General features: G+C 36.5%; 1 protein-coding gene across 1 annotated transcript in view; it reads left to right on the forward strand.

Moving 5' to 3' along the window:
* Positions 1 to 19,109, forward strand: part of LOC126262057 (proton-coupled amino acid transporter-like protein pathetic) — a 242,468-nt gene extending 223,359 nt beyond the window's left edge. Inside the window, exon 7 of the mRNA XM_049958593.1 lies at positions 18,838 to 19,109. Within this exon, the coding sequence (XP_049814550.1) occupies positions 18,838 to 19,109 (272 nt within the window). The remainder of the gene's footprint in view (positions 1 to 18,837) is intronic.
* The last annotated feature ends 7,504 nt before the right edge of the window (positions 19,110 to 26,613 follow it).

A 26,613-nucleotide genomic window follows, 5' to 3' on the forward strand; every position in this document is an offset into this window, starting at 1 on the left:
TTCTCGTTTCAAATCATCAATGGTGGCTGGGAGAGGTGGCTGAAACACCATATCCTTAACATACCCCCATAAGAAAAAATCGCATGGGGTAAGATCAGGGCTTCTTGGAGGCCAGTGATGAAGTGCTCTGTCACGGGCTGCCTGGCGGCTGATCCATCGCCTCGGGTAGTTGACATTCAGGTAGTTACGGACAGATAAGTGCCAATGTGGTGGCGCTCCATCCTGCTGAAATATGAATTGTTGTGCTTCTTGTTCGAGCTGAGGGAACAGCCAATTCTCTAACATCTCCAGATACTGTAGTCCAGTTACAGTAGCACCTTCGAAGAAAAAGGGACCAAAAACTTTATTGGCTGAAATGGCACAGAAAACGTTCACCTTAGGCGAGTCACGTTCATACTTAGTTGTTTCCCACGGATTCTCAGTGCCCCATATACAGACATTGTGACAGTTGACTTTCCCGTTAGTGTGGAAAGTTGCTTCATCACTAAACACAATCTTTGAAACGAAAGATTCATCTGTTTCCATTTGAGCAAGGATAAAATCACAGAAACCGATTCTTTTAATCTTATCAGCTGCAGACAGTGCTTGAACCAATTTCAGACGATAAGGTTTCATAACTAACCTTTTTCGTAGGACTCTCCATACAGTTGATTGTGGAATTTGCAGCTCTCTGCTAGCTCTGTGAGTCGATTTTCCTGGGCTGCGAACAAATGCTTGCTGGATGCGTGCTACATTTTCATCACTCATTCTCGGCCGTCCAGAACTTTTCCCTTTGCACAAACACCCATTCTCTGTAAACTGTTTATACCAACGTTTAATACACCACCTATCAGGAGGTTTAACACCATACTTCGTTTGAAATGCAAGCTGAACAACTGTCGTTGATTCACTTCTGCCATACTCAATAACACAAAAAGCTTTCTGTTGAGCGGTCGCCATCTTAGCATCAACTGACGCTGACGCCTAGTCAACAGCGCCTCAAGCGAACAAATGTACAACTAAATGAAACTTTATAGCTCCCTTAATTCGCTGACAGATAGTGCTTAGCTCTGCCTTTTGTCGTTGCAGAGTTTTAAATTCCTAAAGTTGTGGTATTCTTTTTGAATCACCCTGTATTATCTCTTTGGTCACAAAATGATAGTATTTACAGACCATAGATCCTTAACTTTCCTTATGAATTGCACACTGAACCACAGACAATTAATAATATGGTTATCATTTATTCAGCAGTTTGATATTGAAATCAGTCACATCAAAAGATCAGACAATGTACTAGTAGATGCTTTGTCAAGTTTACCTTTAGGTTTAAAAGAAATAAGGAAGGCAACACAAATACATGAACATCTAACAATGCACTTTTTGAAGGGAATTAAATGTGAAATGAAAATAATAGAAGTTTGTAAACTATTATGAATATTCCAAAATGAAAACTAATTTTTGAGATTTAGCTAAATCTTAATTAGAAAAGTCAGGCTGTGAGAAAGTAGAAACATTTTATGTGGTGCATCGTGTGGTTTTTATTTAGAAGAAGACAGGAGGAATCACTGAGCAGAAAAATTTGTTGGGCTGAAAACTGTTAGAAAAGTTGAAGGAAACAGCAATTTGCAACAAAATGATCACGAAAATAAATGAGTGTGATGTTGTGATAAATGCCAAAGGTGAAGGTGAGCAACTTTAATAGCAAATGGTTAATGTTGAACATTTTACGAAAAAATGTTTTTAAATTTGCACCAATGGATTTATATAGCCTCCTATCTGCTACAAAGAGTAATGGAAAATATATGTTACTTATACATCATGTATTTCCAAATTTTGTGATGTTTTATGGTTTAAGGAGAGTTACTGTTAAGAAGGTTTGGAGAAAAATGGAAAGGGATTATTTTATAGTGTTGGATTTTCTAGAGTAGTTCTACCTGACAACAGTGTTCAGTTTATTCCATGGATTTTGAAACAAATAATTGAATACTATAAAGTAGCAATAAAATATTTTTCACCTTACTAACCAGCTATTAACCCTGTAGTAAGATTTATGAATGAGATTAGACATTTTGCTGGACTCCTTGTAATGCAAAGTACAATTCCTGGAAGAATTATTTGACAGACTTTGAAGATCTGATGAACATTACAACACATAAGACACTGTGTTTAAGCTATGTGAAGTAATGAAGAGAGATCAGGTACCAAATTTGTTAATCAAGAAAGTGCAGTTTCCACCTAGAGATGGTCTCAGTGTGTTTGAAATGAAAGGTAAGTTAAGAATAAACGATCACAAACAAGCAGAAGCCAGAACAAAGAGACGTTATCAAAGGATAAAACCTGTAGACTCTGCAGTTGGAGATTTGGTTCTTGTTAAGGAAAAGGAAAAATCTCCAGAAATCTGTTTGGAAATAGGAGATCTTAACTGTTGTCAGAGAAACCCAGTCTGAACTCTTAATGTCATAACTGTCCAAAGACTAAAAAGATTTTGCCAAAAGGCATGGAGAAGATGTGAAATTCTATAAGAAATCTGTAAATATTACTTGAAATACGTTTTTTTTATATTTTTTCTGATTAGACATATTTTTATATTATTTGTGTAAGTTCAGTTTTTTGAGCATAATGCCATGCCTCATGAGTAGATAAATGCAATGAAAAGTGAGGGATTTGCAAGTGAGTTAATGTGCATGGGTAGTCCTTTTCTTAATTTTGTTCATATTTCTTGTGCAGCCAAACATCAGTTTGGGACTATTTAAATAGTCATTTCTGTTGCGTTATTTATGATAATTTTCTTGATGAAGTCTAAAATTTGACCAGTATATTATTGTAAACCTTGCATGCAGAATGATTAATCTGTGGTTGCTGTAGTTTATGAGGACATGACTATTTTAAACTTTGTTGAAGAATATTATGAAAAGGAAAGTTGTTATTCACCATATAGCGGAGACACTAAGTCGCGACTTAGCATCTCCGCTATATGGTGAGAAGCAACTTTCCTTTTCATAATATTGTTACATTCCATCCTGGATTTTCCATTGTTGAAACTTTATGGAAGAGTGGATTGGTAGTGAAGTGTCTCTGAGATGACATAATTATGAAGATAACTGTATATATTTGGGTGTTATTGTTATTAACCTTCTTTGTGGAATTTGAAGAGCATATTTTTCATTCTAGTGCTCAGTGATATTAAAATAATGTGAAACTAGTAATGCTGTTGTTGTTGTGGTCTTCAGTTAAAAGACTGGTTTGATGCAGTTCTTCGTGCTATATTATCCTGTTTAAGTTTCTTAATCTCTGGGTAACTATTGCATCCTACATCCTTCTGAATCTGCATACTGTTTTCATCTTTCAGTCTCCCTCTATAATTTTTACCTCTCAAACTTCTCTCGAGTACTAAATTTATGATCCCTTGATGTCTCAGAATATGTACTGTCAACCAATCCCTTCTTTTAGTCAAGCTGTGCCCATTATTCTGTTGCACCCTATTTCAAAAGAGTCTATTCTTTTCTTGTCTAAACTGTTTATCATCCATGTTTCACTTCCATACAGAGCTACACCCCAGACAAATACCTCCAGAACAGACTTCCTAACACCTAAGTCTAATCTAGATGTTAACAAATTTCTATTTTTCTGAAATGCTTTTTTTTGCTATTCCCAGTGTACACTTGATATCCCCTCTACTTTGGCCATCACCAGTTATTTTGCTGCCCAAGTAGCAAAACTAATCTACTGCTTTAAGTGTCTCATTTCCTAATGTAATTTCCTCATCATCACCTGATTTAATTTGAATACATTCCATCATCATGTTTAAATTTTAGTGATGTTCATCTTATATTCTCCTTTCAAGACACTGTTCATTCCATTCAAATTTCTTCCAAGTCCTTAGCTGTCTCTGAAGGAATTACAATGTCATCAGAAAACCTCAAAGGTTTTTGTTTCTTCTCCATGGACTTCAATTCCTATTCCAAATTTTTCTTTGGTTTCCTTTACATCTTGCTCAATGTACAGACTGAATAACACCTGGGATAGGCTGCAACCCTGTCTTACTCCCTTCTCAACCATGTGCCTCAACACTTATGACTGCCATCTGATTACTGTGAGAGCTGTAAAAAGCCTTTTGTTCCCTGTATTTTACCCCTGCTACCTTCAGAATTTCAAAGAGAGTATTCCAGTCAACATTGTCAAAAAGTTTCCCTAAATCTACAAATGCTGTAAATGTAGGTTTGCCTTTCCTTGACCTATCTTCTAAGGTAAATTGTAAGGTCAGTATTGCTTCACATGTTCTTACATTTTTCTGGAATGCAAACTGATCTTAACCTATGGTCAGCTTCTACCAGTTTTTCCATTCTTCTATAAAGAATTCATGTTAGTATTTTGAAACCATGACATATTACCCTGATAGTTTGGTAATTTTTGCATCTATCAACAACTAGGCCTACTTTCTTTGGAATTGAAATTTCTACATTCTTCTTGAAGTCTGACTGTATTTCACTGGCCTAATACATCTTGCACAATAAATAGAGAGTTTGTCATGGATGGCTCTTCCAAGGCTATCAGTAGTTCTGACAGAATCTCATCTACTACTTGGACCTTGTTTCAACTTAGGTCTTTCAAAAATGTGTAAAGTTCTTCTCACAGTATCATATCTCGCATTGCATCTTCATCTATGTCCCCTTCTTTTCCCATAATATTGCATTTAAGTTTATCTCCCTTTTTATTTATTCATTCTTACTCCATTGATCCAACTGTGATAAACTCGTAAGGATATAGAACGTGTCAGAAAACAATCTATACGTAGATAGTATTAAAGCAGTCAATAATACAAAAGTAATAGGGCTACTCCGTGTTTGCATTATGCATGTGTTGTAAGACTGACAGATTACAGCAAACATTAGACACAGAAAACGAAAAACAAATACAAAACCAATGAAATTAACTATGAATGTTACATATGCATGGTATCTAAATCATTGCTCAAACTTACACAATGGTATATCAAACTCAAAATTTCTGTTCCACATATGTATTAAATTTTTTCATTGTGGCTAAAAAACTCTTCCAAATGTTAATATGACCTTTCCAGCAGAAACTGCTTCAGATGCTCCCTAAAAGTGTACAAGTTATCAAATTTGCTTTTAATATCTGGAGGGAGATCATTAAAAACTTTTGCACCAGAGAACTGCACACCATTTTGCACTGTAGTCATGTTTTTACAATCATCATGGTAACTGTGCCTTCTCCTAGTATCATATCCATGTATTCACAATTTCATTTATAAAACTCAGCATTTTTGCTGATGAAACATGTAAGAGAAAATATGTATTGGGAAGTAACAGTTAGAATTTTTAGTTTCCAGAAAAGATGTCTGCAACTACATGTAGAGTATATGCTGCTCATTATTTGTACAATGCATTTTTGGGCCAAGACTATTTTCTTTGTTAGTGCTTGATTTCTCCAAAATATAATACCATATGTTATAAGAGAATGGAAATATCCATAGTATGTTACTTTCATTGTGTCTATATTTCCACTCTCGGAGAGAATGTGTAGGGCAAAAATCAATGAGCTAAGTCTCTTCTGAAAATTTATTACATGATGAAACCAGTATACCCTGCAGTCAATTACAACACCTGAAAGCTTTTTTGTTTTTATTGATTGTCCCACACTTCACAGTTATCTAACTCATCCTCTACTCTACTGGGGTGCAGGGGAACAGTAGCACAGCCATAGACATATTTTTATTCATTCTTCGTTACTAGATGGGCATTCTATTAGTAAAAGGGTGAACGGCCTTTCAGACCATGATGCACAATTTTTAACACAGAAAGGCTTTAGTAGTCAAACAAATGTCACATATAATTACAAATTATGCAGGGAAGTTAATCTAACAGCAACAGAGGGTTTTTTATGAGTTGTCAAGGAACAAGAGTGGCAGGATGTTTATAGTGCCGATAACATAGATGATAAATATAATGCCTTCCGTAACACATTTCCCATGTTGTTTGAGAGTTGCTTTCCATTAGAACATTCTAAATGGGGTACTACATGTAATAGGCAGCCCGGGTGGCTGACTAGTTGGATAAGGATATCATGTAGAACAAAGCAGGAATTATATCAAAATGTTAGAAGTAGTAACAATCAAGCTACAGTAGGCCATTACAAAGAGTATTGTAAGATGCTTAAAAATGTTATTAGGAAGGCAAAGAGTATGTGATATGCAAATAGAATAGCTAATTCACAGGATAAAATTGAAACCATATGGTCAGTTGTGAAGGAAGTGTTTGGTCAGCAGCACAAGGTCAACGATATAAAGTCAGTTCATAATATAAGTTTTCATTCTGCATGTGTGAAAGTTTTACAGTGTGTAGATACATCCTTCCCGCTTGTTTTCAAACTTAGTTCAACCTGTTCCCATGAGTGGCGCCATCGCAGCATGTCTTCAAGATGGCTGCGACGCTTGACGTGCTGTGCTGTGAAAATGACACAGTGGGAAACATCCACAAGAGGTTGAAAAAGGTGTATGGAGATGCTGCTGTTGATCGCAGTACAGTTAGTTGGTGGGCAAGCAGGTTATGTGATGAAAGCGGGCATGGCAATATTGAGGATTGTCCTCATAGTGGCAGGCCTCGTACTGCACACAATGTGCAGAGAGTTAATGAATTGGTGACTGCTGACAGACGCATCACAGAGAACAAATTGTCACGCTATGTTGGGATAGGGGAAGGAAGTGTTTGCAGATTGCTGAAAGTGTTGGCGTTAAAAAAAGTTTGTGCCAGGTGGGTTCCCAGGATGTTGACAGTGGCTCACAAAGAAACAAAAAAAATGATATGCAGCAAACTTTTGGAACAATGCGAGAATGGTGGAAATGAATTTCTTGGAAGAATTGTGACAGGTGATGAAACATGGCTCCATCATTTTTCACCAGAGACGAAGAGGCAACAAATGGAGTGGCATCATGCAAATTGACCCAAGAAAAAAAATTCAAAACCACACCTTCTGCTGGAAAAGTTATGGCTACGGTGTTTTTTGATTCTGAAGGACTCTTGCTTGTGGACATCATGCCAAGTGGAACCACCATAAATTCTGATGCATATGTGACAACACTGAAGAAACTTCAAGCTCGACTGAGTCGTGTTTGACCACATCGGCAAAATCAGGATGTTTTGCTGTTGCACGACAATGCATGGCCACATGTCAGTCAAAAACCATGGAAGCGATCACAAAACTTGGATGGACAACACTGAAAAACCTGCCTTACAGTCCTGACATGGTTCCATGTGACTATCATCTCTTTGGGAAAGTGAAAGACTCTCTTTGTGGAACAAGGTTTGAAGATGATGACTCCCTTTTGCACGCTGCGAAACAGTGGCTCCAACAGGTTGGTCCAGAATTTTAGTGGGTATACAGGCGCTGGTTCCAAGATGGCATAAGGCAGTTGAGAAGGATGGAATTTATGTGGAGAAAGGAAAATATTGTTCCTAAAGGACATACCTACACCCGGTAAAACTTTCAAACATGTAGAATAAAAGATGGATTTTTTAAAAAATAGTGTGCATTTATTTTGGAGTGACCCTCGTAGATATATGCTCAGTATTTAACAGTCATTTTCTGGGCATTGCTGATGAATTAAATACAAATTTAGTTTTTACAGGGAATCATATAACTTTCTTGGCAAATGCCTTTCCAAGATTGATGTCTGAAATACTCCTTTGTGATACAGACAAGGGGGAGATTGAGTCATTAATTAAATCACTGAAGACTAAGGACTCTCATGGTTATGAAGGAGTGCCTGGCAGAATATTAAAGTACTGTACTGCACATGTTAGCCCTGTATTTAGCCATTTTTGCAATTTTTCCTTTAGGAAGGGTCAGTTTCCTGAACAATTAAAGTACTCAATAGTAAAGCCACTTTATAAAAAGGGAGAAAGGGATAATGTAGATAATTTTAGATCTATTTCTATGCCATCAGTGTTTGTTAAAGTTATTGAAAAGGCTGTGTATGTAAGGATAATTCATCATTGTATATCACATGATTTGTTATCAAATGCACAGTTTGGCTTTAGAAGTCATTTAACAACTGAAAATGCTATATTCTGTTTTTTCTTTGAGGAACTGGATGGGTTAAACAAAAGGTTTCGAACGCTAGGCATATTTTTGTATTTAACTAAGGTGTTTCATTGTGTTGATCACAAAATGTTGCTCCAGAAGTTGGACCAATACAGAATACGGGGAGTAGCTCATAATTGGTTCACCTCTTAACTTTAGCAACAGACAACAGAAGGTTATTATTCACAATGCTGAGAATGGCCACTCCTGTTCCTTATTTATATAAATTATATGCCTCTAGTATTACAGGTTATTCTATTTCTGTTTGCTGATGACACTAGCTTGGTAGTAAAGGATGTTGTGTGCAACATTTGCTTGGTTTCAAATAGTGCAGTTCATGACCTTTGTTCATGGCTTGTAGAAAATAAACTAATGGTAAATCACAATAAGACTCAGCCTTTACAGTTTCTGACACACAATTCAACCAAACCTGTCATTTTAATTTCATATGATCAGTGAAACTGAACAGTTCGATCTTCTAGGTGTTTAAAAGGATAGTAAACTGTCCTGGAAAGCCCAAAAACTTAATGTTGCCATATTTACTATTCGAATGGTATCTGAAGTGAGTGGTCGTTCAACACAAAAATTAGTCTACTTTGCTTTTTTCATTCATTTATGTTGTATGTTATTGTATTTTGGGGTAATTCTTCCCATTCTAAAAGAATATTTTTGGCTCAGAAATGGGCAGTTCGGGCAATAATTGGAGTAAGTTCACAAACCTCTTGTCAACCCCTGTTCACGAGTATGGGTATTTTGACATTGGCCTCTAAATATATATATTCCTTACTGTCATTTCTTGTTAACAATATTAGCTTATTCCAAAGAATAAGCAGCTTTCACTCAGTTAATACTCGGCAGAAATCAAACCTGCATTTGGATTAGACTTCCTTAACCCTTGTGCAGAAAGGTGTGCAGTATACTGGTACATCCATTTTCAATAAGCTGCCACTCAAATTCAAAAATCTTTGCAGTTATCCACTCACTTTCAAATCAAAACTGAAGAGTTTACTCATGGATCACTCCTTTTATTGTATCGAAGAGTTCTTTGAAAAATTAAGCTGATTCTTGTTGTATTGTTGATTGCATTTACTTAAACTTATGGATTGACTTTTTTTGGGTTCATAAACATTTTATTTTTATCTTTTATTTCTTTTATGTTATAATTTTATGTACTGAAACAGTCCATGATCTTGGAGATTTGCTTCTCAATTTGGTCCTAAGTAACTTGATGTGTAAATAAATAAATAAATAAATCCTCAGTTTTATCATTTGCAATGAACTGAATATAGTTAGTCTCATAAAAGTGCAACAAGACTCCATTGATGTTAAACCATTTCATTAAATCACTAAGAATATTCTTAACAGATTCTTGAAGACCTTCACATGTATGACCACCAATCATAATGTTGGCGACATCTGCAAAAATGGTATGAAAGCAGTGTAGCTTTGTACATTGAGGTAGGTGATTTATAAATATGAGGAATTGTAAAGGACCAAGAATGAACCCTTGGGGCACTCCACATTTAAAGGTTCTTGAATTAGATTAAACCAGGTCACTATGGATCTCATCACTACTATCTATTACTACTCCCTGCTTTCTACCTTTGAAGTATGATTCTAACCACTTATTTGCTACACCACTTATTCCTAACAGGTCTGCTTTCTATAACATGATTTGGTGGTTTGCAGTGTCAAAGGCTTTTGACAAGTCACAATATAATCTCATTGTTACCATTTTGTCATTAAGTGAATCCAGAATTTAATTTGTGAAAGCAAAAATTGCTTGTTCGGTTTACAGATGCTTTTGGAAAACAAACTGACTTTTCCTCAGAATGTTATATTTATCTAGAAGCTCCAAAATTCTCATATACATAAGCTTTTCTAGAAGAATTGAAAAAGCAGTTAAAAGAGAAACTGGTCTGTAATTTGTGACTTCGGTTTTGTCACCTTTCTTGAAAAGGAGTTTTACAACAGCATATTTGAGTCTGTCAGGCACAGTTCCTTGTTGCAAGGATGCATTGAAAATGTGACTAAGTACATCACTAATAGAAGCATAGCTCTGTTTTAGTAAATTATTACAGATATTATCTACCTCAGTGGAATACATATTATTGAGATAGATGATTGTTCTTTTACTGTCAGATGCTGTGACAGGTCTGATATGAGTTTTACCTATATGTTTGAGTATAGTCTTTTGCATAAGACTCAGAACTCCATTAACAGAACCCTTACAGCCTATCTGTTATGAAACTGACAAGAAGTGGTTGTTGAAAATGTTGGCTATGTTTTCAGGATTGTGTACTAGATTTCCTTCATCTTTAATTTTGAGTTCTTCAAAATTTCTTATGGTTTCCTTGTCTCCCTTCCAACATTATTCCAAATAATCTTAATTTTGTTATGAGAGTTATCAATTTCTTGCTTGTAATACAATGCTTTTGATTTTTGTATTGTCTACATTAAAATCCTGCAGAATTTTTAGACAATAAAGTAGATAACAATAATTCTATTTGAACCAAAAAGACCCTAACGTTAGCTCCAGGTACCCTGTAAATAGCCAATATTATTATTGGGTAGCTACCTACTGTAACTTCTATTGGACAGGCTTCCTATAGTTTTTCTCAACAGTATTTCCGTATATCTATAGATCTAAATATGATATTATTTTTAACAAAAATATCTAGATCACCTCTTTCCTTTTTGTCCCTAGAGTAGTAGCTTGCAGTGTTGTAGTTAGAATCTAAATGTACTAAGTTAATGCCATTTGTGACATGATGTTCTGTAAAGCATAATATTTTAGCATTGTTTACACAATTTCTGTCATTTATATTAACTGATAGCTGATATATTAACTGATAGCTGATCTGCTTTGCTGCTAAGTCCCCTAATATTTTGATGAATGATATACAGGTTAGACTTGTTTGTAGAGGGTCACTTATCTTGGATGCTTCTTGTTCTTTGTATCTGCAGTTAAAAATTCTTTCAGACAAAATGGACACAATAGTTTCCATCTGCTTGCTGTTCCTTGTTGATTCTGCTTGGCTGTTGTGTTTACTTCTATTGCCGCTGGTACCTCTTTTTCTTCTGCTGGTGATGTTATGCCTAAAACATTCTTTGTTTATTTGTTGAGTGTGGCTTGATCTTCCTGGTGAAGACCAAGTGGTGAAGTTATTTTTGGAGCTTCATTCACCTCCATCCTTATTGGCTGGGACCATTTCAAAATTTGCATCTGTTTTACTATTTTACTGTTACTTTCTGGCCTACTGGGTTTAAACCACTCCATAATTGATGGCTTTACTGTTTGCTGCTCGCCAAAAATACTTTGTGATTAGCATTCGATTGCCACTTGCCCTAGGTCCTTCATTGACCCATGAAATACAACTAAATAATTTATCAGCAAGTAGCTCCTTTCCTGATGCATTTGAGCTGCATAGAACCTTCATTCCAAAATGTTTAAGCCTATAACATCAACATTCTGGAAATGAGTACATATTTCCATGAAACTCCTGTTGCGACTCTAATTTTGCAATTCACACATGACCAGTTTGGTAAATCATGATGTAGTGAGACATTCACGAGTACATTTGTATTGTACAGACCCTCTGTATACTCCTTCCATCTTTCAACTTCCCCATTTCTGCTTAGGACTGGTTTTCCATCTGAGCTGCTTCTCTTTTTTCCAAAGGTCCCTTTAATTTTCCTTTAAGTGGTATTTGTTTTTCCCCTAGTGAAATATGCTTCTATTCCCTTTCACCTGCTTCTTTTGCTGCATTTTCATATTTTCTCCTTTCATCAGTTAAATTCAATATCTCCTGTGTTATCCCTGCATTTATACTAGGCTTTGTGCTTTTACCTATTTGATCCTCTGCTGCCTTCATTATTTTATCTCATAAAGATTTCATCTTCTACTGTATTCCTTTCTATTGTTCTTGTCAACAGTTGCCTAATATTCTCTCTGAAACTCTCCTCAACTGCTGGTTCTTTCACCTTATCCAGGTCCCATCTCCTTAATTTCATCCTTTTTTGTAATTTCTTCAGTTTTAATCTTCAGTTCACAACCATTAAATTGTGGTCAGAGTCCATGACTGCCCCTGGAAATGTCTTAAAATTTAAAATCTGATTCTGAAATCTCTCTCTTATGATTTTATAACCAATCTGAAACCTTCTGGTGTTTCCACGTCTCTGTAATAGTAATAGAAAAGTAATATTGAATAATTTTATGCGTATTGCAGAAACAAATACCTGGGAAGCAGCAAATTTAAATGTTTGTTGTGTAGAGGTGAATGTAATTTTTCTGGTGAGTGCTTCACTTGTGTTTACCTATCATGTATCTGGGAAGTTGTCATTTTTAATGTTGTGTTTGTAATTTAGAGTACTTCTTTTTTGAATGACTTAATTTTTGTGTAATTTTGTCTGAAGATAATGCTTTACAAATGGTATGTATGTACCTAACATAGGAGATGTTCCTTGAAGAATCAAGTTGAATTTTGGTATAGATCACTGGAGAAATGTAAATGGAGAGGAGCCATTCAAATTGAGTGTTTTCAGAAGCGATCAAGATCGTGGCCCTTGTGAGAATAACATTGCAGGTAAAACTGAATGAGGAAATGACATGTCACACTGGAGAGCCTTTGAGTGCAACACAAAAATGACATATGAGGGATAGTGGCCAACAACTGCTGAGAGGTTGAGAATGAAGTGTGGGCTATCAAGGGAAAACAGAGGAAGAGACAAGGGATGTGCATGAGAAGTGAGATAGCCTTGGTTTTGAATATAATAAGGGTGTTAGTTTTTTAGAGGAGGGAAGTGAAACACAATTTGATTTTCACAACATGGCAACTATAGCTAAATTTGCAGATGTAAAATAGTGGCAATTTGATAAGATTGAGATTGAGTGTTAATGATTGTAAGGCAGTCTTCCCATTTTTGTTGTTACATTATACAATTTAATAGAATTAACAGTAGAAATGTTGTATGTTAAATTTATTTTCCACATAACTATCTTTAAATACCCTGTGGGGTAATAAATACATCAATGTAGAGAGTCAATAATGACCTCTTTTAGAAAATATGCAACTCGTTGTAGTAAGTAGAAAAAATCAGATATTACTTCAATGATCTCATGAAACATTAAGTATATTTTTGGTTGCCCTTTTCCATGTTTCGTTGTTCTTTATGTGTGAGAATTTTATTCTTTGTGTTTCTTGATTAGTCAAGTTGATGGTACCAGTTATGCTGGATTTCATTTTCTAAACTGAAGGAGAATACTTTCAAACAGGCATATTTTCATACAAAGTTGTTTTATTCTCAGTTGACTGTGGGAATGTTGATTAACTTTGTAGTCACAAAAGCTGGTATTTTTGTTGATGTATTGAATAGTTCTATTGAATTCTTTTACTACAAAATGTCTAATATTTCACTACACTGCCAATATGTATTTTATAGAAAGCATTGTCCAGAAATGATTTCAGTGCACCTCTAGTGACAATAATATTATTTTGGTACTTTTAAGATTTAATTTTGGAATGAACTATTACAAGTAATGCTTATGTTCACTTTAGGTCATATGTTGAATCCTGATGATAAACTTCATCTCCCTTGCAGGAAGTGGGTTCTTTTGAAAGCAGACTGAAACATTGTTCATGTAATCATTTGTCTTTATTTTGTTTCATGGCTCTCTTTTCAATTTCCCTTGCTTTACAAACTTCATTTCAGTATTTTTCACTTTTATAAAAAAAATACATAAGAACTTAAGCACTGAATACTAAAGACAAAAAATGATTACAGAAGACTGAGATATGCTGACAGACTGAGACACTGAGACAGCAAACTCAATTGAACTTACAGGAACTGCTGCTGGCCCTTTTTTCACTTCTGTGCATATGCTAAAATTTGATTCCAGAAGCTACAGAACAAAAACTTCTAGGATCATCAAAACTTGTCCAGTCAAAAATGAATTACAATAACCATACACATATTTTGTAACTACAATTTAAATGCTACCAAAGGACAGTTTTTATTCTTTAAATTAAAATGTATGATGAAAATCTCAAAAACTGAAAGGTTTGTTAACATTATTATTTTTAATTATATTTCTTTGAATAAAATGTCTTCAACAGAACTAATTTCTTAGTTAGGCTCACCAGATATGTCAGCTTAATTAAATACAGAACAATAAAATCCAGTTGGAACCTTGTAAATAAAACTTCCACAGTTTTGGAGAACTACATGTTCCTGAGTAAGTGCCTTTCAGAATTTACGACAGAGTATACATATCTAACGAGTGAGCATTTGGATGTGCAGAACAAGAATTCTGTCTGCGATATCTCCTGTAGATCATGTCACATGATTTTGGGACAGCACATTTTAGCCCATATGGCACATAGCATATTTTGAGTATTCTTACTTTGTTGCTTCAGAACTACTGTGAAACATTGTTTACACAATTTACAGACATCTTAACTACACCAGGAACTGAAGCGGGCTTAAAGATATGAAGAGCAATGGTATTGTGCTTTTATATCATAGTTTGTAGCTCAGATTCCCCTTTATATATGTTTCTTCAGTAATGGGCTAAGAAGTGACAGCCAACTTTTTTTTTTTTTTTTTTTTTTTTTGCTCTTATTCATATTGTGAACACTGTAGATTGTAGATGGCACTGAAGTGTCACAAAAACAATGTATTTCGAACTATGAAATTGTTACAGTAAATATGGAAACTGATTTGCACCACCAACTTGTCCATTATTATTTTCTGTTTTTCCTCATTTACCCTTCTGCTTTTATAGACATGTAAATTATCTATGACATTTTTTCTCCATCTCATCATAAAAGTGAAACCATACACTATGCACCAAATAAATAAATAAAAATATAAGATCAGTGCTCGAATTTTGGAGTAATAAAGAAGTGACAGCTTACAATATCTTTTTTAGGTTTTCTATTGCAATGATTCATATTGTCAAATCTGTTCTAATTAAATATTCTACAATGACATTACATTGAAAATTGTCTGCTTAAATTATAAGAAAGTAAACAGCTCGTCATGTATAAACTTCATCTGCATGTGAACATAGCATCAATATGTGAACACTCACTGACAGTTTACTCAAATTGATCTAGCACTTTTCTCATACACACATGGCCTTAAAATTGCAGAAATTATTGCTACAATGCAAGACTTTATAATACCAAGGCTTGATATTTTTCAACATGTAAAGTGCCTCATGTGAATATGGCATTTGGTTATCACTCATCAGCCAGAACATTATGACCACCTACCTAATAGCTGGTGTGTCCACCTTTGGCATGAATAACAACGGCAACACATCATGGCATGGAACCAATGAGGCCTTGTTTGGTCACTAGAGGGAACTGGCACCTTATCTGCACACACATCGACCTAATACCCATGAATTGTGTGGAATGGGGTAAATTCTATGGAATGGTTTTGATGAGCTCTGATGTCATGTTCAATCACATCCCAGATGTGTTCAATTGAGTTGAGATGTGGTGAACTGAGGGGCAGGGGGAGGGGAGGGGTGGGGGGCAGCACATCAATTGGAACTGCCACCATGTTCCTTGAACCACTCCATTATACTCCTGGCCTTGTGATATGGTGCATTTCCTTGTTGAAAAACGTGACTGCCATTGGGAAACATGATCATCATGAAGGGGTGTATGTGAACTGCAACCAGTGTATACTCCTTGGCCATAATAGTGCCTTGCATGAGCTCCACTCAACCCATGGGTGCCCACGTGAATGTTCCCCATAGCATAAAGAGCCGTCCTTAGCTCATCTCTGTAGCTCATCTCTGTCCCGCAGTACAAGTGCCAAAGAACTGTTCCCCTGGAAGATGATGGATTCACAACCTCCATCAGCATGATGAAGAATGTACCAGGATTCATCAGCCATGAAACACACTGACACTGCGCCAATGTTCAGTTCTAATGGCCACATGCTCATTTCAGTCCTAGTTGCCAAAGTAGTGTTGTTAATATTGGCACTTGCATGGGCTGTCAGCTGTGTAGACCCATTGTTAAGAGTGTTTGGTGTACTCTGTGTTCAGACACACTTGTACTCTGCCCAGCATAAAAGTCTGATGTTAGATCCACCACAGTTCACTGCCTGTCCTGTTTTACCAGTCTGCCCAGCCTACAACAATTGACATCTGCAGTGAGATGTGGCCCCCCGGCCCCACTATGGCTGGAGGTGGTTTCACATTGGTCCACCATGTGTTGAAGACATTCACTACAGCACTCCCACCAAGTTGTGGAGTTTCTGAAATGCTCATGCCTAGACTCTGGGCCATCACAATCTGCCATTGGTCAAACTCATATAGATCACATGCCTTCCCCATTTGACACACAGACAGCATGCTCACTGATACTACATGCACTGTGCATTCCTCACCAAGTGACATTGCTATTGCCTGGATGGGTTTATATCAATAGTAGATTGGTGGTCATAATATTCTGGCTGATTAGTGTACATTTGTTGTACATACCTATGAAAAGTAGCTGGCCCTTCTTTCATATAATTCTCTTTACATCTGCAGCAACAACAGCAGTGCACCATAGCTGTTATTTAAATTCAAACATGTAAAAGCATATATTAAACAAGATGAATATGTGTAATATTCAGCTTTTTCTATTACTACAAATTGTAGACAATCAGCATCATTCCAGCATGCTCACTGATACTATATGCACTGTGCATGAGTCTGACTAACAATCATTCCTCGCAAGGTGACATTGCAATTGCCTGGAGGGGTTTATATCAATAGTCTGCCTTGATGAAAAAGTGTGCAGTACACTATACTCACTCCATAGGTATACATTCCATGGAATGTACAAAGAAAAATTATGAAGGGGCTTACTAATTGTATCAGAGTCTCTGTCTTTTATCTTCCCCTATACCAAAAGAAATGACGGGATGAGGAACATTTTGTGGAATTTAATATACTTAAATATTGTACAAAATAATAACCAAAAGAAATATTCTTGTTAATAGCTGTGTATTTTAAACCAATGGTTTCTCGGTTTCATTACATCTATTTTGTCACTATGTGCTAGATAAAACAAAATAGGCCTTTCTAATATTGCAGCAATTGTAACACATGCCAAATAAGCGAGACTGTTTTGGTGCAAATGGTTATTTTTATCTGCGTCATTTACAAAGATGACATGACAGATCATGAAGTACCAGTATCAAATGTGTAAAAGTTTAACTGTTAGGAAATAGTTTCACATTTCTTTCATATGCTCCAGTTTCTCAAGCATGAAATCAATACAAAAATGTTATATAAATCTGGAATCGTCATATTATTCCATGTAATTTGTGTAATGTCCCTGTTCCTTCTCCTTCCTCATTCGAACAATTTTGTCATCATTAATTCTATAACTGTTCCTGCCAATGTCAAAACTTTTTATCTGGTTAACTGCACTAACCCTGCCAGAATCACTTGTTTAGGTTCAAAATGGTTCAAATGGCTCTGAGCACTATGGGACTTAACATCTATGGTCATCAGTCCCCTAGAACTTAGAACTATTTAAACCTAACAAACCTAAGGACATCACACAACACCCAGTCATCACAAGGCAGAGAAAATCCCTGACCCCGCCGGGAATTGAACCCGGGAACCCGGGCGTGGGAAGCGAGAATGCTACCGCATGACCACGAGCTGTGGACACTTGTTTAGGAATCCCACAGTTATTCTCTGGTTAGGCGTTATTATCTGTTCATACAATGCATTTCCATCACTGTTCCAAGAACAGAACTTTAGCGGCTGCTAACCAGGGACTGTACAACTGGCCCCTAGTAGTGTAGCGACCTGGCAAAAATTTTCTGTCAAAATTTCATTTTCTTGGATACAGTGAGAAGATTAATACTTAATCTTTCTTACCTGTTAGTCACTTATTTCCATTCTAGTAGTCTGGATCCACAGATTTCAGTAATAAGTGTAACAATGCTGATCATTCACACACCCAATCAGCCACCTAAATAAACAGTATTGACATTCACCCATTTGGGTTTATTCTGCTCGGCTCATATAGCCCCATCCCTTTTAGTCTGCAGGAAAGTTTTTTTTTTTATTATTTCTAGATTTGACAGGAAGTCCCTTGTTGGAGACATCATGTACACTATGCACACATTCAAAAATCAACTTATGTTTCTTTCAGATATCAACTTAGAATGTGTTCAATAATCAACAATCGATAGACCAATGTACACTGGACGCTAGGCGCTTTCTGAAACAAGGCATTTTCTTCAAGAATATGAATTTGGCATTCCCTAAAATTGCTGCCTGGAGCAGATACCCCAGTCCCCCCCCTCCCCCCCTCCCCCCTCCCCCCCTTCCCCAAGATACAGGACTGTTGTTCAGTACAACTGAAGAACAGTCCCTTTTGAAAGTAGTAGTTTCCCCATTTAGTTGTATTATATTAAATTTAGCTTCAGGAAGCACAAATAGTTTAAAGTGGTATAATGATAATGAATTATTACTTTAGTTTTTAGGCAATGATTCATTTTAAAGTGCTCCACAGCTCATTTCACATCACTGAATGCCCTCCTCCATGAATAGATCTATGAAACACAATTGTCAAATGAATGAATGAAAGGAAAGTGGTATGTGTGGAGAACATGTCCACTGATTCACTAAAGTGGCCATTGTAAATGAACTAAATTAAAATTTTGTTAGTACACAATCTAGAAATTTCGATTTATTATTTTAATTTCTGTTTTTTTTTTCTTTTCCAGTTGTTCTGGCAGTTGCAGTGCCCACAATAGGGCCATTCATTTCACTTATTGGTGCTCTTTGCATGTCTGTACTTGGCATCATGGTACCAGCAGTTATTGAAGTTGTTACATACTGGGATAGTGGACTTGGACGTTTTAAATGGCTACTTTGGAAAAATGTGTTGGTGTGTGTATTTGGATTAATGGCACTTATGTTTGGTACCTATACCAGCATAGAAGACATTATTCAGGTGTATACTAGTGATGAGAAATTAAGGATTCTCCAAAACTGAAGAATGACTTCAACCACTTCAGAGATGAAGATAAGACATAATTCAAATGTTACATGCATCTGCAGAATATATATTGCAGTTTTTGGCATGAGTGATATCCAACGAAACTAAAAGGATTTTACCTTTTTTTTTTTTTTTTTTTTTTTTTTTTTTTTTTTTTTTTTTTTAGCTTGTGCAGTTTATGTCAAACATCAGTGATTGGTGTAAAAGCAGTTTTGGAGCAGTACCCAAATTGCTATTCATTGATTTAATAAATAAGAAGAAAGGAGGACTAAGCACATAATAAGGGTCCTTGTGCATGAAATGCATTATTATTGAAATAAATGTAATAGTTGTCTGTTTTTAAATGAAGTGATTTAAATGCAAAATGATTTTTAATATCTCAAATCTAGCTTATTTTAATATTCACAATTTTATAGTAATACACTGTAATGTTTTTAAAGAAAACACAGTTAAAATATTAATTTTTTTTAGCTGTTACACGAACATTCTCTTATCATACTATGTTTTGGTAAGAATCTAGAATATGAGTGTGCCATTAGATAAAGTGTTCCACAGAGCAGTAGTGTCAGGGATTGTTATGAATTTGCAACTTCTGGTTCTAAGTGACCACTAAGAAACCAACAGACAGATGTGTTTCATAGCAATGTATTATATAATTGTTCCAAAACATAACTACAGTTCACACAATATATTCAGCAGAAAGTGTGGTTTTAATCCTAAAAGCTTTTAACTTCTGCTCAGCATAGGAGTATACAAGTGATGAGAAATTAAAGATTCTCCAAAACTGAAGAATGACTTCAACCACTTCAGAGATGGGTTAAGTATACAGAGTATGCAGCAACATATAAGTCTGAGGTGCACTTTCACAAACAGAGAGAAAAACCTTGTACCTATACAGGTGAAAAATACTTGACATTATAACAGAAATCTTGGATGTATACTTTTCTGCTCCAAAGCTATATGGGAAATGGTTCTGGGATTATTGCACATTTAATAAATTATTTATTACCTCAGTTTGTTTATCAGTTCAGTATATATTTTTGTGAACTGCCACATATAACCCGTAAAATCTAGCATGGTCTTGTGGGACCTGATGGGTCATGGTCTGGAGGTTGAAATACTTAGAAGGACTTGGGGGCTACCCTGTGGAAAGTTCTTCAGGAATGAATGAGACCTCAGGGCCTTATCTCACAATCTGGTGTGAGTTCGGTTGTGCTGTCTCTGATAGTGTTCAAGAAAACTGAGTAAGTATGAGGTATTCATATTTGTTCTTGAAGATCACGAAGATACTGAAACTACATAGTTATCATTTCCAAGCTTGAAGTCTTCAGATATACACCACTAGTTTGTTTTCACTATAACAAAACTGTAGGTCCTCAGTACAAAATTTCTCATTTATTGTGGGCTTTTATACTCATATTTACAGTTTCTCTGTCCAAGTCATTTTATTTGCTAATATTGTTCTAACGACCCAGTTACATGTTTTTACAAAGTTCTAACATATTTGAGCCTTATAAAGTACAATTTAGAATATGGGCTTAGTATTCACATATCATTAAATTAATATTTCAAGTAATTATATATATATATATATATATATATATATATATATATATATATATATATATATATATATATATATATATATATATATATATATATATATATATATATATATATATATGTGAAAGTCAAGTTAGAGAAAAGTCACTGCAACTCATCACTACCTAATGTATGTGAGTGCAAAATAGTAAAGTATGTACTATGAAAAATGATTCAATTACAAGACAAATAAATGCTCTTACAAAAGGAGCAGAGGAAATAACCTCCAATTACAAGTTTTGTGTCATCAGTACACTACCATTCATGTTGCTGTGCTGTGTTTGTGTAAGTATACTACTGCATATAGACCAGTGCATTACATACACGTGTGACCATGTTATGTTTAGATGATACATGTCACATAGTGCAGTGTTTCTGTATAAATGTTTTCATTTATTGACAGAATGTCATTCTCAGGCTGTTACTATGTACACAGTTTTTTTTATCAGTTCATCACCATGCTTTACTTCCTTCACAAAGTACCTGTCATAGCATTTAAATGGGTTAAGCATACAGAGTATTCAGCAACATATAAGTCTGAGGTACACTTTCACAAACAGAGAGAAAAATCTTGTACCTATACAGGTGAAAAATACTTGACATTATAACAGACATAGAAAATCATAAATAAATGTGATTTGATACTGCTGCATATCATATTCAAACTAATTTGTGTGTTTGCATGCAAACAGATAAATACAATACCAACTAGTGTAGATCTTATATCACTGATACATATGTGTGTTTCAGATTTAATGTTTATTCTAAAATTAACTCAGGATTGTGATGTTTCATGCTCTTCAGTTTATTTAGCACTCAGTGCAACAAATATTCTCTTAGCTAGTTGAGTTATTCGGTAGTTAGGTTTTTGAATCTCTACATATTAATCTAATTTATTACACACAGTTCCTGCATTTTTGTCAGTGTCTACAGCTTTTACATTATGTTCATGAGTGATGTGAGAGTTTTTCTAAATTTCTTCACAAAAGTGATACTGTTCACATGGCTGACAAATTTATTTTGTGACAGTCTTTCATTTGCTTGCTATTTCACTAAGGATACAGAATCATCATTTTCACATCCACTGAGCAAATCATCATCTGCAAACTGCAGGAGGGAAAAAAAAATTTCTGCGTTATTTGAATAGTCTGTTAAATCTGCTGTGGCAAATGGTAAGACAGAGATATCGTGCATAGAGTTTTCTCTAAAGTATGTTTAACATCTGTATCTGCAGATTTGTTACATTTAATGAGAGTTCTGAAATTTGGGTTGTGATATTTAGTGTTACCTTATTGAACTTTGTGGTCATTTCAGCTGATACCATCATAGAAATTTCACTTTTGATTTCATCTTTCAATGTAATCATAGGACACTTCAGTACTAATGCTGTCACACTAGCTAATATTTTTTGCAATATTTTCACCATATTTAGTTCACTAAAAGCATGTGCTGGTGGAATTGTGAGAGCAGCTGACAGAAAAATCATTGCATTTGTGATCTGTTCATTACTAGAGGGGTGATGCTCATCCTGTTGTACTGTGGCACTTTCAGAGTGTATATTGATTTCACCCACAGCAGAGTTAATATCTTCCACATTTACGTTCATTTTGACCTCGTTACCTTCAGTCAAGCAGCAGCAGCTGGCCGAGACAGATGCAGCAACAGGGAAGTAACCAATGTTGTGGCGTTATGCGTTCTTAGCCAGAAGCGAATTTTACAGTATCATCTGTGTGCTTTAATAGTTTAGTTTCTTGAGTATGTGTGTGTTAATTTAATATCTAATAGCCACAGTCCTCGCACTTTTGTTTCTGTCAGAAAGTAAACTGATTTTGCAACATATTACAAGTTCCTAATCAGGGGTGAATTATTTAGTTTCATCCAAGTGCTTTGGTAGTTAGGTTTTTGAATCTCTGCATATTAATCTAATTTATTAGACACAGTTCCTGCATTTTTGTCAGTGTCTACAGTAGAGTTCCATAGCACATGGCAATAGTCTGTTTATCTGGATAGTTTAGTTTTCCATGGTCTTTAGTATGGACAGGGACTGTGATTGTTGTGTGTGGATGTGAGCCGAGTTGGTGACACATCACTCTCAGCTCCAGGCTGTGATGACTTCGGCTACACAGCTTGAGGCTGCAGTGGATGGGCACCACTATCGTGGGCTGGCCGTGGTGATCCAACAGACATCCAGCAAGTCTGAGTCCTCCCATCGGTCCTCACCAGTGGCCCGCCCGGTTACTGTTCACACTGAGGTTGACCTTTCACCTGTGGTTGTGTGGGAGGTAGCCCCGGGACATAGCAGACAGTGAAAGACTTCCCAGGCAGCTGCATGTATGGCCTCCCCGGTTAGTCTGACAAACAGGTTCTAGGTGCTGTCTGTGGCTGACACTGTTGCTGAGCCAGACGCCATCACCTATCCTGTTTCCGGGGAAACCTCTCAGCCTGTAAGATTCAGACAATCATAGAGGGTGGTATTATTGATAGTTGGGAGCTCCAACATTAGGCGCATTATGGACCCTCTTAGGCACAAGGCTACCAAGAAGGGGAAGAAAAGGGGAAGAAAACCGATGTGCACTCCGTGTGCATAGCAGGTGGAGTCATTCCAAACGTGGAATGGGTCCTGCTGGATAGCATGAAGAGCACAGGGTTCAGCCAACAGTAGGTGGTGGCTCAAGTCAGTACCAATGATGTGTGTCACTTTGGATCAGAAGAGATTCTCTCTGGTTTTGAGTGGCTAACAGAAGTGGTAAAGGCTGCCAGTATTTCTTGTGAGATGAAAGCAGAGCTGATCATTTGCAGCATAGTCAACAGGACTGATTGTGGACCTCTGGTACAGAGCCAAGTACAGGATCTGAATCAGATGCTCAGATGGTTCTGCGACCATGTATGCTGCACATTCCTCGACTTGCACCAAAGGGTAGTTGGGTTTTGGGTTCCGCTGAATATGTCAGGAGTCCACTATACGCAGAAGGCAGTTACACGGGTAGCAGGGGCTGTGTGGCATGGACTGGGTGGTTTTTTACGTTAGAGGGTCTCAGGAAAACACAAAAGGGCTTCAGTCATGAAGGATGCAGGCTGAACACAGGAACCATTGGTATAACAGTTGTAAATTGTTGTAGTAGTGTTGGGAAAGTACCAGAGCTCCAAGTGCTAATAGAAAGCACTAGCCCCAATTCATTATAGACACTGAAAGCTGGCTGAAGCTGGAGATAAGCTCAGCCAAAATTTTTGCGAAGAACCTAATGGTGTACCGAAAGGATACGTTAAACACAGTTGGCGGTGGCATGTTTATTGCTGTTAGAAGCAGTTTATCTTGTCATGATATTGAAGTAGATAGTCCCTGAGAGTTAGTATGGGCAGAGGTCATTGTTGGCAACTGGAATAAAACAATAATTGGATCCTTTTACCAACCTCCCATTTCAGATGATACAATTGCTGAAAGGCTCAAAGAAAACTTGAGTTCGATTTCAGACATGTACCCAATTCATACGATTGTAATTGGTGGTGACTTTAATTTACCCTTGATATATTGGTGAAAATACATGTTTAATTCTGGAGGTACACATAAAACATCATCTGAAATTGTGCTAAGCACATTCCCTGAAAATTATTTCAAGCAGTTAGTTCATGAGCCCACGCCAATAATAAACAGTTGTGAAAACACACTTGACCTCTTAGCAACAAATAATCCTGAGTTAATAACAAACATCAATACAGATACAGGGATTAGTGAACACAGGATTTTTGTAGTGAGATTGAATATTGTAACACCCAAATCCTCAAAAAATAAACAAAAAATATATCTAGAATGAGATTTTCACTCTGAAGTGGATGAAACTTCCTGGCAGATTAAAACTGTGTACCGGACCGAGACTCAAACTCGGGACCTTTGCCTTTCGCAGGCAAGTGCTCTACCAACTGAGCTACCAAAGCAGGACTCATGTCCCGTCCTCACAGCCTTATGTCTGCCAGTACCTCGTGTCCTACCTGGTGGAAGTAAAGCTGTGAGGACAGGGCATGAGTCGTGCTTGGGTAGCTCAGTTGATAGAGCACTTGCCCACGAAAGGCAAAGGTCACAAGTTCGAGTCTCAGTCCAGCACACAGTTTTAATCTGCCATGAAGGTTAAAAAAATATATGTATTCAAAAAAGCAGATAAAAATTCACTTGGTACCTTCCTTAGAGACAATCTCCATTGCTTCCAAATTAACAATATAAGTGTAGACCAGATGTGGCTTGAATTCAGAGCAACAGATCAGCAGCAATTGAGATGGTTAGGTTAGGTTAGTGTTGTTTAACGTCCCTTCGACAACGAGGTCATTAGAGACGGAGCGCAAGCTCGGGTTAGGGAAGGATGGGGAAGGAAATCGGCCATGCCCTTTCAAAGGAACCATCCTGGCATTTGCCTGAAACGATTTAGGGAAATCACGGAAAACCTAAATCAGGATAGCTGGAGACGGGATTGAACCGTCGTCCTCCCGAATGCGAGTCCAGTGTGCTAACCACTGCGCCACCTCGCTCAGTGCAATTGAGAGATTTATACCAAATAAAGTAACAAATGATGGAGCTGATCCTCCTTGGTACACAAAATGACTCAGAACACTGTTGCAGAAACAACAAAACAATCATGCCATATTTAAACACATGCAAAATCCTCAAGATTGGCGATATTTTACAGAAGCTTGAAATTTAGCACAAACTTCAATATGAGATGCTTATAATGGTTTCGACAATGAAACTTTGTCTCGAAACCTGGCAGAAAATACAAAGAGATTTTGGTTGTATGTCAAGTATGCTAGTAGTAAGGCACAATCAATGCCTTCACTGCATGATAACAATGGAGATACTACCAAAGACAGTGCTACCAACGCAGAGTTACTAAACACAGCCTTCCAAAATGCCTTCACAAAAGAAGACAAAGTAAATATTCCAGAATTTGAATCAAGAACACCTGGCAACATGAGTAATGTAGAAATAAATATCCTCAGAGTAGTAAAGCAACTTAAATCTCTTAATAAAAGCAAGTCTTCTGGTCCAGACTGTATACCAATTAGGTTCCTTTCAGAGTATGCTAATGCAATAGCTCCATACTTACCAATCATACAGAACCGTTTGCTTGATGAAAGATCCATACCCAAAGACTGGAAAGTTGCACAGGACACCAATATTCAAGAAAAGTAGTAGGAGTAATCCACTAAATTACAGCCCCATATCATTAACATCGATATGCAGCAGGATTTTGGAACATATATTGCATCTGAATATTATGAATTACCTTGAAGAAAATGGTTTATTGACACTCAGTCAACATGGATTTAGAAAAGATTGTTCTTGTGAAACACAACTAGCTCTTTATTCGCATGAAGTGTTGAGTGCTATTGACAAAGGATTTCAGATTCATTCCATATTTCTGGTAGGCTTTTGACACTGTACCACACAAGTGGCTTGTAGTGAAATCACGTGCTTATGTAATATAATCTCTGTTATGTGACTAGATTCATGATTTCCGTCAGGGAGGTCACAGTTTGTAGTAATTGATAGAAAGTCATCGAGTAAGAAGCAATTTCTGGCATTCCCCAAGGTAGTGTTATAGGCCCTTTGCTGTTCCTTATCTATATAAGCGATTTGGGAGATAATCTGAGCAGCTGTCTCAGGCTGTTTGCAGATGATGCTGTCGTTTATCAACTAATAAAGTCATCAGAAGATCAAAACAAATTGCAAAACGATTTAGCAAAGATATCTGTGTGTTGCAAAAATTGGCAGTTGACCCTAAATAATGAAAAGTGAGAGGTCATCCACATGAGTGCTAAAAGGAATGTGTTAAAGTTCAGTTAAATGATAAATCAATCAAATCTAAAGGCCATAAATTCAACTAAATACCTAGGAGTTACAATTATAAAC

Source organism: Schistocerca nitens, chromosome 1, assembly GCF_023898315.1.
Source record: "Schistocerca nitens isolate TAMUIC-IGC-003100 chromosome 1, iqSchNite1.1, whole genome shotgun sequence".
Classification (NCBI taxonomy): Eukaryota; Metazoa; Arthropoda; class Insecta; order Orthoptera; family Acrididae; genus Schistocerca; species Schistocerca nitens.